The sequence below is a fragment of the Ranitomeya imitator genome, chromosome 2, assembly GCF_032444005.1.
Source record: "Ranitomeya imitator isolate aRanImi1 chromosome 2, aRanImi1.pri, whole genome shotgun sequence".
Taxonomy (NCBI): domain Eukaryota; kingdom Metazoa; phylum Chordata; class Amphibia; order Anura; family Dendrobatidae; genus Ranitomeya; species Ranitomeya imitator.
Genome location: NC_091283.1, coordinates 716,191,747 through 716,204,903, shown reverse-complemented (window position 1 = coordinate 716,204,903; position 13,157 = coordinate 716,191,747). Strand labels below are relative to the sequence as shown.

General features: G+C 42.2%; 1 protein-coding gene across 2 annotated transcripts in view; it reads right to left on the bottom strand.

The window, feature by feature from the left end:
* Positions 1-13,157, bottom strand: part of CHAT (choline O-acetyltransferase) — a 210,109-nt gene that overhangs the window by 125,734 nt on the left and 71,218 nt on the right. For both annotated transcript variants that reach the window (XM_069753141.1, XM_069753143.1), the window contains exon 7: positions 10,524-10,701. In XM_069753141.1, the coding sequence (XP_069609242.1) occupies positions 10,524-10,701 (178 nt within the window). The remainder of the gene's footprint in view (positions 1-10,523; positions 10,702-13,157) is intronic.

Genomic DNA, 13,157 nt, shown 5'->3' with positions numbered 1-13,157 from the left:
TTGGCTTTCAGTACCATCTTTATGCTTATGACACACAACTATACACGTCATCCCTGACCTTACCTCTGCTGTACTACAGAACGCCAGTGACTGTCTGCCCGCAGTCTCCAACATCATATGCAATCTCTATCTGAAACTCAACCTTTCCAAAACCTAACTTCTTCTACCACTGCCGTCTACTAACCACCCTAAATCTGACATTTCCCTCTCCATGGGTGGCACCATAATAATGCCCCGGCAGCATGCACACTGTCTGGGTGTTATGTATGACATATGTTAGCGATATATAAAAATAAAGACTATTATTTTATTATTAACGCTCCTCCTTACTCGACTTTCCCCTCTCCAGTCCATCCTTAATGCAGCAGCCAGGGTCATCCACCTGGCTAATCGTTACTCGGACGTGTCCGCTCTTTGCCAGTCGTTACACTGGCTGCCCATTCATTATAGGATCCAATTCAAAGTACTTGTTCTCACCCACAAAGCTCTCCACAGTGCAGCACCCCTTTACATCTCCTCCCTCATTTCTGTCTATCGGCCTAACCGACCACTGCGTTCTGCAAATGACTTTCGACTAACCTCTGCCCTAAACCGTACCTCCCACTCCCGACTACAAGACTTCTCCCGCATTGCGCCACCCCAAGAAATTCGAACCAGCCACAACTTGTACAGTTTCAGGCGCTCCCTCAAAGCACATTTATTCAGAGCAGCCTATCACGTTCCCTAATCAAAGTCATTTTAAGTGTAAAGGCCCTGTCACACATAGCGACGCTACAGCGATACCGACAACGATCCGGATCGCTGCAGCGTCGCTGTTTGGTCGCTGGAGAGCTGTCACACAGACCGCTCTCCAGCGACCAACGATCCCGAGGTCCCCGGTAACCAGGGTAAACATCGGGTAACTAAGCGCAGGGCCGCGCTTAGTAACCCGATGTTTACCCTGGTTACCATTGTTAAAGTAAAAAAAACAAACGCTACATACTTACCTACCGCTGTCTGTCCTCGGCGCTCTGCTTCTCTGGTCTGGCTGTGAGCACAGTGGCCGGAAAGCAGAGCGGTGACGTCACCGCTCTGCTTTCCGGCTGCCCGGCGCTCACAGCCAGACCAGAGAAGCAGAGCGCCGAGGACAGACAGCGGTAGGTAAGTATGTAGCGTTTGTTTTTTTTACTTTTAGGATGGTAACCAGGGTAAACATCGGGTTACTAAGCGCGGCCCTGCGCTTAGTTACCCGATGTTTACCCTGGTTACCAGCGAAGACATCGCTGAATCGGCGTCACACACGCCGATTCAGCGATGTCAGCGGGACCTCAACGATCAAAAAATGGCCCAGGACATTCCGAAACGACCAGCGATCTCACAGCAGGGGCCTGATCGCTGGTACGTGTCACACATAGCGAGATCGCTACTGAGATCGCTGTTGCGTCACAAAACTTGTGACTCAGCAGCGATCTCGCTAGCGATCTCGCTATGTGTGACGGGGCCTTTAGTGTGTGTGTAGCCCATTCACTATCTCCACCTATCCCCCACCCCCGAGGATGGCTGGACCTTCATTGTAAATACATCATTGTAAATACACACCTGTACTTTGTATCTCCCCCACCTCATTGTAGATTGTAAGCTCTCACGAGCAGGGTTGTTTCATTTTGCTTTGATTATTATATTATTGTTAACGCTGTTATTTATGACTGTTGCGTTTGAAACTGTTAAACTGTAAAGCGCTGCGGAATATGTTGACGCTATATAAATAAAGATTATTACTATTATTATTATTCCAAATATTTCTTTTTGTAGTAGGTGCTGGGAAATCAATATGCATATTTGTGTGTGTTACCCTTGATTGTAAAGCCTTGTACTTTATTGTTACTATATAAATTAAGGCTAGCATTATTGTAAATAATGGGACTTGGATATTTTGTTACAGCTATTGATCTGTGGTAGGGCTGTACTCTATGCCTATGAGCTACCTGTTGTGATTAATGTCTTACTTTAAGTATATTATGAATTGTCTTTATGTTTAGGGCTTGTGCACACGTTGCAGATTTGGAGCATTTTTGGTGCATTTTTGCCATGTAGCTTTGCTAGCAAAACCTGAAGCAATCCTAATACCAGCAAAGAGAATGATAAACCTGAAGTGTCATGGACATGGTGAGTATTTGTGACTGGCAGGTTTGGTGCAGAGCATAATCAGCATGTTATTTCTCTGTGCGTTTTCCCGCACAAAACAGGGATCACCAAAAAAAATAAACATTTCTTTATTAGAGAACACATACAATTTAAAAACACTTAAAATAGTCCACAACAAGAACTGAAAAAATCAGGATCCATAGTAAAGAGTATAATACTCGAGGACCCGTTAGCCTAATAAAGGGCAGTTAGAGTATCAAGCAATACCCTGGGATAAAGGGCATCAATGTGTAACTCTTATCAGATAGAAAAACATGCCCTATATACCATATATAGATGCTGCCAGCACAATAGCTGCACCATGCCACAGTGGGAGCAAAGTAATCTATGCAATATCAGCACCACAATGTGGCATGGTAAAATGAAAAACCATGAGAACATGATAAAGAAAGCACAAGGATATAGAAACATGATACTCAGCCCTGATCAGGTCCTACATTCACCCTTGTGTACAAACAATCCGGCTAAACGGGTCCATGGACCCACGCGTATCGACACCTGAAGAGTCTTCTACAAGGTACGTACTCTTTATTATGGATCCTGATTTTTTCAGTTCATGTTGTGGACTGTTTTGAGTGTTTTTAAATTGTATGTGTTCTCTAATAAAGAATTGTTTATTTTTTTGGTGATACCTGTTTTATGTGCTTATTCTTTCACCAATGACTTCACTCAAATCATTCAAAAACGCAGGCAAAAATGCGCCAAAAACATGCATTTTTCTACCTGTGTTTTTCCTGCGAGGAGCTGCATAAATTTCTGCATCCATTTAATCAACATGGGCACATAGAGCAAAAAAGCCAAATATTAAGGCTATCAACTGGAAAACACAATGACCACTTTTGTTGCTAAATTTAATGATAGTTTACTGTTGTGGTGTAGTTATATATATGAGATTCCTAAACTTTACATTAATGGGGTAGGTCATTTTTTGCTATAACTACAATATTGATCAGCTGGTAAATGTGGTAAATAAATAGACTATTGATCATTTAATAATTCCATGTCCTTAGTTCACTTATGCTCTGCTTTCTCATCATTCACCAATCTTAGCTTTATTTCGCTTGTTATGGCTTGTCATGTTAACAGATGAGCTCTGGCTTCGGTGTAAATCTCATAGAGTAATTTTACTAGCCCAGAGGAAAAGTTGGCTTTCACGCTACGATTATGTTTGGGTCAGTAATACATTTTGAAACCTTCATTGCAAACTTTACCTGTTCTGGTAAAGTCCTGTTGTGTGGACTATAAATGGGCCAGGGTAATTTTTCTGGATACTTGATTATCCTTTTCTTCGATTTTTTGTTGTTTGAAAAATATGGTCGAGTCCCCGCGGCTGCATGTCTCGGCTGTTCAGCAGCCACAACACATAGAGAGATTGCCTGTTTGCAGGTGCAGGGACTCAAGCAAATTATTCGAGCTTGCTGAAGTCACTCGGTTAGCACCCGAGCATGCTTGGATTATGCCATGTCTGAGTAAGTTCGCGCATCAGTACTCTCTATGTGATATAGCGCTGGAATCAGGACCTCTGCCTCTACGTAATGTTGTTCTCGGATGGGGTAGCAAAAACCTGGTGACAGATTCCCTTTAATGGATGGCTTATCTTTGAATTGGTCTATAAACTAAAGCTTACAGACCTGCTAAATGTCCAGGTTTATCTTTGGCATGTAGACATAGAAAGCATAATTTTGGAGCCATGATTGGTGAACAGACACAAAAATACTAACAAATATTTATTTTGATAGTAATTCAGTAGTATCTTTGTTTGATTAACCCCTTTCTGACATTGGACGTACTATTCCGTCCATGTGGGGTGGGCCCTAATTCCCAAGGACGGAATAGTACGTCCAGCGTGATCGGCCGTGCTCACGGGGGGAGCGTGGCCGATCGCAGCCGGGTGTCAGCTGCCTATCGCAGCTGACATCCGGCACTATGTGCCATGAGTGGTCACGGACCGCCCCCGGCACATTAACCCCTGGCACACCATGATCAAATATGATTGCGGTGTGCCGGCGGTATAGGGAAGAATCACGCAGGGAGAGGGCTCCCTGCGGGCCTCCCTGAGACCCCCGCAGCAACGCGATGTGATCGCGTTGCTGTGATGGTCTCTTACCTCCTCCTCCTCCTTGCAGGATCCAAGATGGCCGCGGCATCCGGGTCCTGCAGGGAGGTGGCTTCACTGCGCCTGCTCAGAGCAGATCTGACACAGTGCACAGCAAAGTGTCAGATCAGCAATCTTACACTATAACATGATGTTCCCCCCCTGGGGCAACGTTATAGTGTAAAAAAAAAAAATCCAATATGTAAAAAAAAAAAAAAAAAGAAAAAAAAAATTGTTCCAATAAATACATTCCTTTTTCTAAATAAAAAAAACAATAAAAGTACACATATTTAGTATCGCCGCATCCGTAACGACCCCACCTATAAAACTATATCACTAGTTAACCCCTTCAGTGAACACCGTAAAAAAAAAAAAATAACGAGGCAAAAAACAACGCTTTATTCTCATACCGCCAAACAAAAAGTGGAATAATACGCGATGAAAAAGACGGATATAAATAACCATGGTACCGCTGAAAACGTCATCTTTTCCTGCAAAAAACGCAGTTTGGTATTCATCTTTAATCTTTGTTAAAAATTCTTTGGTGTCCTGTATTCCCAAAAATGTTTTTAGGGTTAGTATGGTACAGTCAGTGTTAGACCTCTCCTGAGGTTTGGTAAATATCCTGGAGAGAGCATTAGCCTTGCCGTTTCTTGAACCAGGCCAATAAGAAATTATAAAATTAAACCTGGAGAAAAATAAGACCCAACATGTTTGTCTTGCAGACAACCTCTTAGGCCGGCGTCACACACAGCGTAAAACAATACGGTCCGTATATTACGGCCGTAATACGCTGAAAAGTCCCGAAAAAAGTGGTCCGTAGCTCCTCCGTAGGCAGGGTGTGTCAGCGGTTTTTGCGCATGGCATCCTCCGTATGTAATCCGTATGGCATCCGCACTGCGTGGTTTTCTCGCAGGCTAGCAAAACCAACATACCGCTATAGAAGTGATCCATGTGTCCCAAAAAGAAAAGAAAATATATATATACTGTATATATATATATATATATATATATATATATGTCAGTAGACACATATATTAGAGAGAAAAGCCGGTAATTCAGTGCGGTGTACAGTAAAATCACACTGACAGCTTACAGTAGAATAGGTAGAATAAATGTGTACACATAGAATAGGTATATATATATATATATGTCAGTGAGACACATATATGTATATATATTAATATTTATTCCAGCGCTAGACAGGTTGAAAGCCGGTAATTCAATTACCGGCTTTTTCCTTCTCCTTCCTAAAACCCGACATGATTTGAGACATGGTTTACATACAGTAAACCATGTCTTCTCTCCATTTTTTTTGCAGATTCCACACTACTAATGTCAGTAGTGTGTATCTGCAAAATTTGGCCGTTCTAGCTCTTAAAATAAAGGGTTAAATGGCGGAAAAAATTGGCGTGGGCTCCCGCGCAATTTTCTCCGCCAGAGTAGTGAAGCCAGTGACTGAGGGCAGATATTAATAGCCTGGAGAGGGTCCATGGTTATTGGCCCCCCCCTGGCTAAAAATATCTGCCCCCAGCCACCCCAGAAAAGGCACATCTGGAAGATGCGCCTATTCTGGCACTTGGCCACTCTCTTCCCATTCCCGTGTAGCGGTGGGATATGGGGTAATGAAGGGTTAATGCCACCTTGCTATTGTAAGGTGACATTAAGCCTAATTAATAATGGAGAGGCGTCAATTATGACACCTATCCATTATTAATCCAATTGTAGTGAAGGGTTAAATAAAACACAAACACATTATTTAAAATTATTTTAATGAAATAAAAACAATGGGTGTTGCAGTATTTTATTCAACGCCCAATCCAGTCACTGAAGACCCTCGTTCTGTGAGTAAAAAAACATAATAAATCAACAATATACTTACCCTCCGCAGATCTGTAACGTCCAACGATGTAAATCCTTCTGAAGGGGTTAAAACATTTTGCAGCAAGGAGCTGTGCTAATGCAGGCTGCTCCTCGCTGCAAAACCCCAGGGAATAAGGCTAAAAATAGATCAATGATCTATATTTAGCTTTATTTGCGGTGAGGCGCCCTCTGCTGGCTGTTCATAGATCGTGGGAAAGCCAGGGAGCTTTCTAGGTAATTTCCCACGATCTATGAACAGCCAGCAGAGGGCGCCTCACCGCAAATAAAGCTAAATATAGATCATTGATCTATTTTTAGCCTTATTCCCTGGGGTTTTGCAGCGAGGAGCAGCCTGCATTAGCACAGCTCCTTGCTGCAAAATGTTTTAACCCCTTCAGAAGGATTTACATCGTTGGACGTTACAGATCTGCGGAGGGTAAGTATATTGTTGGTTTATTATGTTTTTTTACTCACAGAACGAGGGTCTTCAGTGACTGGATTGGGCGTTGAATAAAATACTGCAACACCCATTGTTTTTATTTCATTAAAATAATTTTAAATAATGTGTTTGTGTTTTATTTAACCCTTCACTACAATTGGATTAATAATGGATAGGTGTCATAATTGACGCCTCTCCATTATTAATTAGGCTTAATGTCACCTTACAATAGCAAGGTGGCATTAACCCTTCATTACCCCATATCCCACCTCTACACGGGAATGGGAAGAGAGTGGCCAAGTGCCAGAATAGGCGCATCTTCCAGATGTGCCTTTTCTGGGGTGGCTGGGGGCAGATATTTTTAGCCAGGGGGGGGCCAATAACCATGGACCCTCTCCAGGCTATTAATATCTGCCCTCAGTCACTGGCTTTACTACTCTGGCGGAGAAAATTGCGCGGGAGCCCACGCCAATTTTTTCCGCCATTTAACCCTTTATTTTAAGAGCTAGAACGGCCAAATTTTGCAGATACACACTACTGACATTAGTAGTGTGGAATCTGCAAAAAAAATGGAGAGAAGACATGGTTTACTGTATGTAAACCATGTTTCAAATCATGTCGGGTTTTAGGAAGGAGAAGGAAAAAGCCGGTAATTGAATTACCGGCTTTCAAGCTGTCTAGCGCTGGAATAAATATTAATATATATACATATATGTGTCTCACTGACATATATATATATATATACCTATTCTATGTGTACACATTTATTCTACCTATTCTACTGTAAGCTGTCAGTGTGATTTTACTGTACACCGCACTGAATTACCGGCTTTTCTCTCTAACAGCGCTGCGTATTTCTCGCAAGTCACACTGCTTGTCCGTGTGTAATCCGTATTTTTCACGCTTCCATAGACTTTCATTGGCGTATTTCTTGCGCAGTACGGTGACAAACGCAGCATGCTGCGATTTTGTACGGCCGTAGAAAGCCGTATAATACTGATCAGTAAAATACGGCAGATAGGAGCAGGGGCATAGAGAATAATTGTGCCGTATTTTTTGCGAGTTTTACGGACGTAGATTCTGCGCTCTTACGTCCGTAAAACTCGCATGTGTGACGCCGGCCTTAGGCTGGTTTTACATTTGCATCTTTGTGCGTAGTGTTTGATCCACATAGATCTGCATGCATCATGCATACATATATTTAAATTGGTGTACGCATGTATATGCGTTTGCATGCGTTCGCATGTGTTTGCATATGCATGCGTCGTTTTGCGGTGTGCGGCGGGGCGTGGCGAACGCAACATGTTGTACTTTTGGAGGCGTCAAAAATCCATCAAATATGCACAGGCATGCGCATGTGGATGAGTGCGTCAAAAAATGTATCACTGTCTATGGGAACGCATTGGTACGCAAGGACATGCGTACGCATGCGTTCGATACACATGCATACTTCACAATGAGTAGGTCCAGGAAATGGTTTCATCCACCCCAAAACAAAGCTGTATATAAGGAATTGTAGAAACTGCAAGGCCATTACTTTCAAGACTCTGGATCTGACAACACTGGCTATGTAAGTATAGAACATTTGAAAATGTCTGTCTCTCTCATTGCTGTCTGTACTTTGTACTAATGTTTTTTCTGGTTCTGTTAGACTGGTTGTCTCCTGGTGCTGCCGCCTCTCCTGGTGCTGACGTCTCTCCTGGTGCTGCCATCTGTCCTGGTGCTGCTGTCTCTCCTGGTGCTGGTGTTTCTCATGGTGCTGCCGTCTCTCATGGTGCTGGTGTTTGTCCTGGTGCTGCCGTCCTGGTGAGGACAACACTGTAATGTCTATGCAAGTGTAATTTTTTTTTCTGTTCCTTTTAGACTGGTTTTCTCCTGGTCCTTCCGTCTCTCCTGGTGCTGGTGTCTCTCCTGGTGCTGCCGTTCATCCTGGTGCTGCCGCCCAGGTGAGGACAACACTGTCTATGTAAATATAGAAGCTTTGAAAATGTCTGTCTCTCAATTTTTTTTTTCTGTTCCTTTTAGACTGGTTGTCTCCTGGTCCTGCCGTCTGTCCTGGTGCTGCCGTCTGTCCTGGTGCTGCTGTCTCTCCTGGTGCTGCCATCTGTCCTGGTGCTGCTGTCTGTCCCTGTCCTGTGCTGACTGTTGTGCGGTTGGACTACTGCCTGTAATGTAAGTATTGGTGTCCATTGTTTTTTTATTTATTTTTTGCCTACATTGTGTTTAGCTCTTAGCAAGTTTAATTTTTCTTATCTGTTCTTTTCTGTAGTGTCTCACTTGACTGCTGCCTGCTCTTCAACCATGTCATCAAGTGAAGAAATGATTGCCTCCCAGGGTGGACATAACACCGATTATGTAATTACATTTGCTATACTGATTGGTATGTATTGGCTGGCGATACTATACCTGTGTTAAATCATGTAATTTCTTTACAGGTACCTTCCGCTGATGAAGAGCATGAGCAGTCGAGTGGAAATGATTCTTCCTAGGGTCATCGGGCTCATATGTCTCAGGAGGAAAGACGGGGTTTAATTATTCTTTTCATCAGAGTTGTAATTTAATTTTTTAAAATTTTTACTTAAAATTCTTTTGTTTTATTTGATCTATAGGTTCCACGGCGGGAAGAAGCCAACCAGGAAATTGACAACGATCAACTCATTAACCTTGTGCAAGAGCGAGTAACGTTGAGCGACCGCTCTCTAGGGGCTCCAGGAACACAATGACGGGAGGAAGGTATCCTTCTGCACTGTATTCCTCTGCCGCTGTAAAAGAAATAGTCCCTAGTCTCACTTTTGGCATTGCTGTACGAGAAATATTTCCCACGCAGCAATTGCCATAAAGTCAGACTTTGTCCTAAGGTAACCTCTCAGTGATGCACTGCAGGAGCTATTGTCTCCTGTCAGTGTGTCACTGAGGGTCCTATAGAGCAGTGACATCACCCGATGTCACTGTTCTATATGGGAGATCATCGTGGGACACTCGTTATTAATTGGACTACGGTGGACAGGTAGTATACGGTTTATTATTTTACGTTTTTTGCAGGCGCTGAAGTATGGTTAAATGAAGAATATTAAAATACTTTTTTCCTAATGTGTGTGTGTGTTTTATTAACCCTTTACTATTATTGGATTAATAATGGATAGGCGTCTTATTGACGCCTCTCCGTTATTAACCCGGCTTAATGTCACCTTACAATAGCAAGGTGACATTAACCCCTTATTACCCCATATCCCACTGCTACACGGGAATGGGAAGAGAGGGGCTAAGTGATGGAATTGGCGCATCTTGCAGATGCACCATTTCTGGGGCGGCTGCGGACTGGAATTTGTAGCCGGGGAGGGGGGGCAATATCCATGGCCCCTCTCTAGGCTATGAATATCAGCCCGCAGCTGTCTGCGTAGCCTTTCTGGCTATAAAATATAGGGGGACCCGACATCATTTTTTTGGGGGTCCCCCTATTTTAATAGCCAGTAAAGGCTACGCAGACATCTGCGGGCTGATATTCATAGCAGGCTACAAATATTGGCCCCCTGCCGTCGGCTTTCCCCCTCTGGCGCAGAAAATTGCGCGGGAGCCCACGCCGTTTTTTTCTATATTTTTTTTAATTCAACGCTCATTAAGGCCTCTTTCACACTTGCGTCGGTAAAATGATAAGGTAAAATGATAAGGGTGCCCATACTTATGCACCTGTCAAATTTTGTTTGAAAGCAGATTGCACATTTTCTGTTAGTACAATAAACCTCATTTCAAGGCAGAAATATTACTGTGTCCAACAGTTATTAGATATATGAAACTGAAATAGCTGTTGCAAAAAAAACAATTTTTTATAAAACATTAAGCTTAAGATTAATAGGGGTGCCCAGACTTTTTCATATAACTGTACCTCCGTACTTAGGCTTATTTATTTTCTCTGACATAGTATTTTGAAAATTGTTAGCTTACCTTTCATTAACACTTCTCTAGCCTGTGCCCATTCTGCTCTTCCATCTGATGTTAATAATCCGATTGGTGGAAGGCGCTCTTCTTCATTTTCTGCCAGTCTAACTATTTTCCTAAGCTGAGTGAATAGATCACCTTCATTTAGACGGCGGAAGTTAATAACAACATCCAAAACGAAAAACTGTTGGAACAAAGTTAAGTAAAGGCTAAATACATTTCTGTTCCAGATTGTTCCCTTTGCACAGTGACTAGATGTCTAATAAGTACAACTAGCAGTCTATGTTGGCAAGAATTGGTAAACTGATGAAAGGAAATATGAAGTCAGGATCTGACTACACAGGATTTGTTTGTTGCCTGTAACCAATACAAAGAAGAACAATCATAAGGCACTAACCGCGCTGACATAATGAACAATCACTGTGAGAGAGTAATAATCAAAGTGAAAGAAAATTGGCACTTAATTTTGCAGTGAGTGAATAAAACATTTTTAATGGCAATTAGGGATGAGTGAGTATATTCATTCTGATTCGGTACTCGGCAAGTAATGCGGTACTCGAATCCTAGCGAGTATTTCACTACTCGCCTCGCAGTATTCGTATCTCCCGCCCAGCATTAGCCAATCAAAGTAATGCTGCAGCCTTCTTGGTTGTTGGCGGAATTACTGTGATTGGCTGGCTACACAGCGTCATAGATGAGTCATCATAGTAGGCTATGAGTCATAGGCTCTATAAAAGCCCTGCCGGTGCCACTTTCTGCACATTGCATCCGGAACACAGTTAGTGCTAGCGTAGGGAGAGTGTGAGCAGCTGCTAGGGAGAGTTGTGCTTTTGGAAATCATCCAGAAATCGTCAAAGATTTCTGGATGATTTCGGGAAGAAATCGGGAAGAAAAACATTAGACTCGAACAAAGACGACCCAGGAAAACATACTCAGAAGGGAGGTAAGAACATTTCTAAAACAATCCACAGTGAGGAGATTGGAACAAAACAAAATCCTCTAAACTGCATGCTCGCAAACGCCAGAAGCCTGACAAACAAGATGGAAGAACTAGAAGCAGAAATATCTACAGGTAACTTTGACATAGTGGGAATAACCGAGACATGGTTAGATGAAAGCTATGACTGGGCAGTTAACTTACAGGGTTACAGTCTGTTTAGAAAGGATCGTAAAAATCGGAGAGGAGGAGGGGTTTGTCTCTATGTAAAGTCTTGTCTAAAGTCCACTTTAAGGGAGGATATTAGCGAAGGGAATGAGGATGTCGAGTCCATATGGGTTGAAATTCATGGAGGGAAAAATGGTAACAAAATTCTCATTGGGGTCTGTTACAAACCCCCAAATATAACAGAAAGCATGGAAAGTCTACTTCTAAAGCAGATAGATGAAGCTGCAACCCATAATGAGGTCCTGGTTATGGGGGACTTTAACTACCCGGATATTAACTGGGAAACAGAAACCTGTGAAACCCATAAAGGCAACAGGTTTCTGCTAATAACCAAGAAAAATTATCTTTCACAATTGGTGCAGAATCCAACCAGAGGAGCAGCACTTTTAGACCTAATACTATCTAATAGACCTGACAGAATAACAAATCTGCAGGTGGTTGGGCATTTAGGAAATAGCGACCACAATATTGTGCAGTTTCACCTGTCTTTCACTAGGGGGACTTGTCAGGGAGTCACAAAAACATTGAACTTTAGGAAGGCAAAGTTTGACCAGCTTAGAGATGCTCTTAATCTGGTAGACTGGGACAATATCCTCAGAAATGAGAATACAGATAATAAATGGGAAATGTTTAAGAACATCCTAAATAGGCAGTGTAAGCGGTTTATACCTTGTGGGAATAAAAGGACTAGAAATAGGAAAAACCCAATGTGGCTAAACAAAGAAGTAAGACAGGCAATTAACAGTAAAAAGAAAGCATTTGCACTACTAAAGCAGGATGGCACCATTGAAGCTCTAAAAAACTATAGGGAGAAAAATACTTTATCTAAAAAACTAATTAAAGCTGCCAAAAAGGAAACAGAGAAGCACATTGCTAAGGAGAGTAAAACTAATCCCAAACTGTTCTTCAACTATATCAATAGTAAAAGAATAAAAACTGAAAATGTAGGCCCCTTAAAAAATAGTGAGGAAAGAATGGTTGTAGATGACGAGGAAAAAGCTAACATATTAAACACCTTCTTCTCCACGGTATTCACGGTGGAAAATGAAATGCTAGGTGAAATCCCAAGAAACAATGAAAACCCTATATTAAGGGTCACCAATCTAACCCAAGAAGAGGTGCGAAACCGGCTAAATAAGATTAAAATAGATAAATCTCCGGGTCCGGATGGCATACACCCACGAGTACTAAGAGAACTAAGTAATGTAATAGATAAACCATTATTTCTTATTTTTAGTGACTCTATAGCGACAGGGTCTGTTCCGCAGGACTGGCGCATAGCAAATGTGGTGCCAATATTCAAAAAGGGCTCTAAAAGTGAACCTGGAAATTATAGGCCAGTAAGTCTAACCTCTATTGTTGGTAAAATATTTGAAGGGTTTCTGAGGGATGTTATTCTGGATTATCTCAATGAGAATAACTGTTTAACTCCATATCAGCATGGGTTTATGAGAAATCGCTCCTGTCAAACCAAT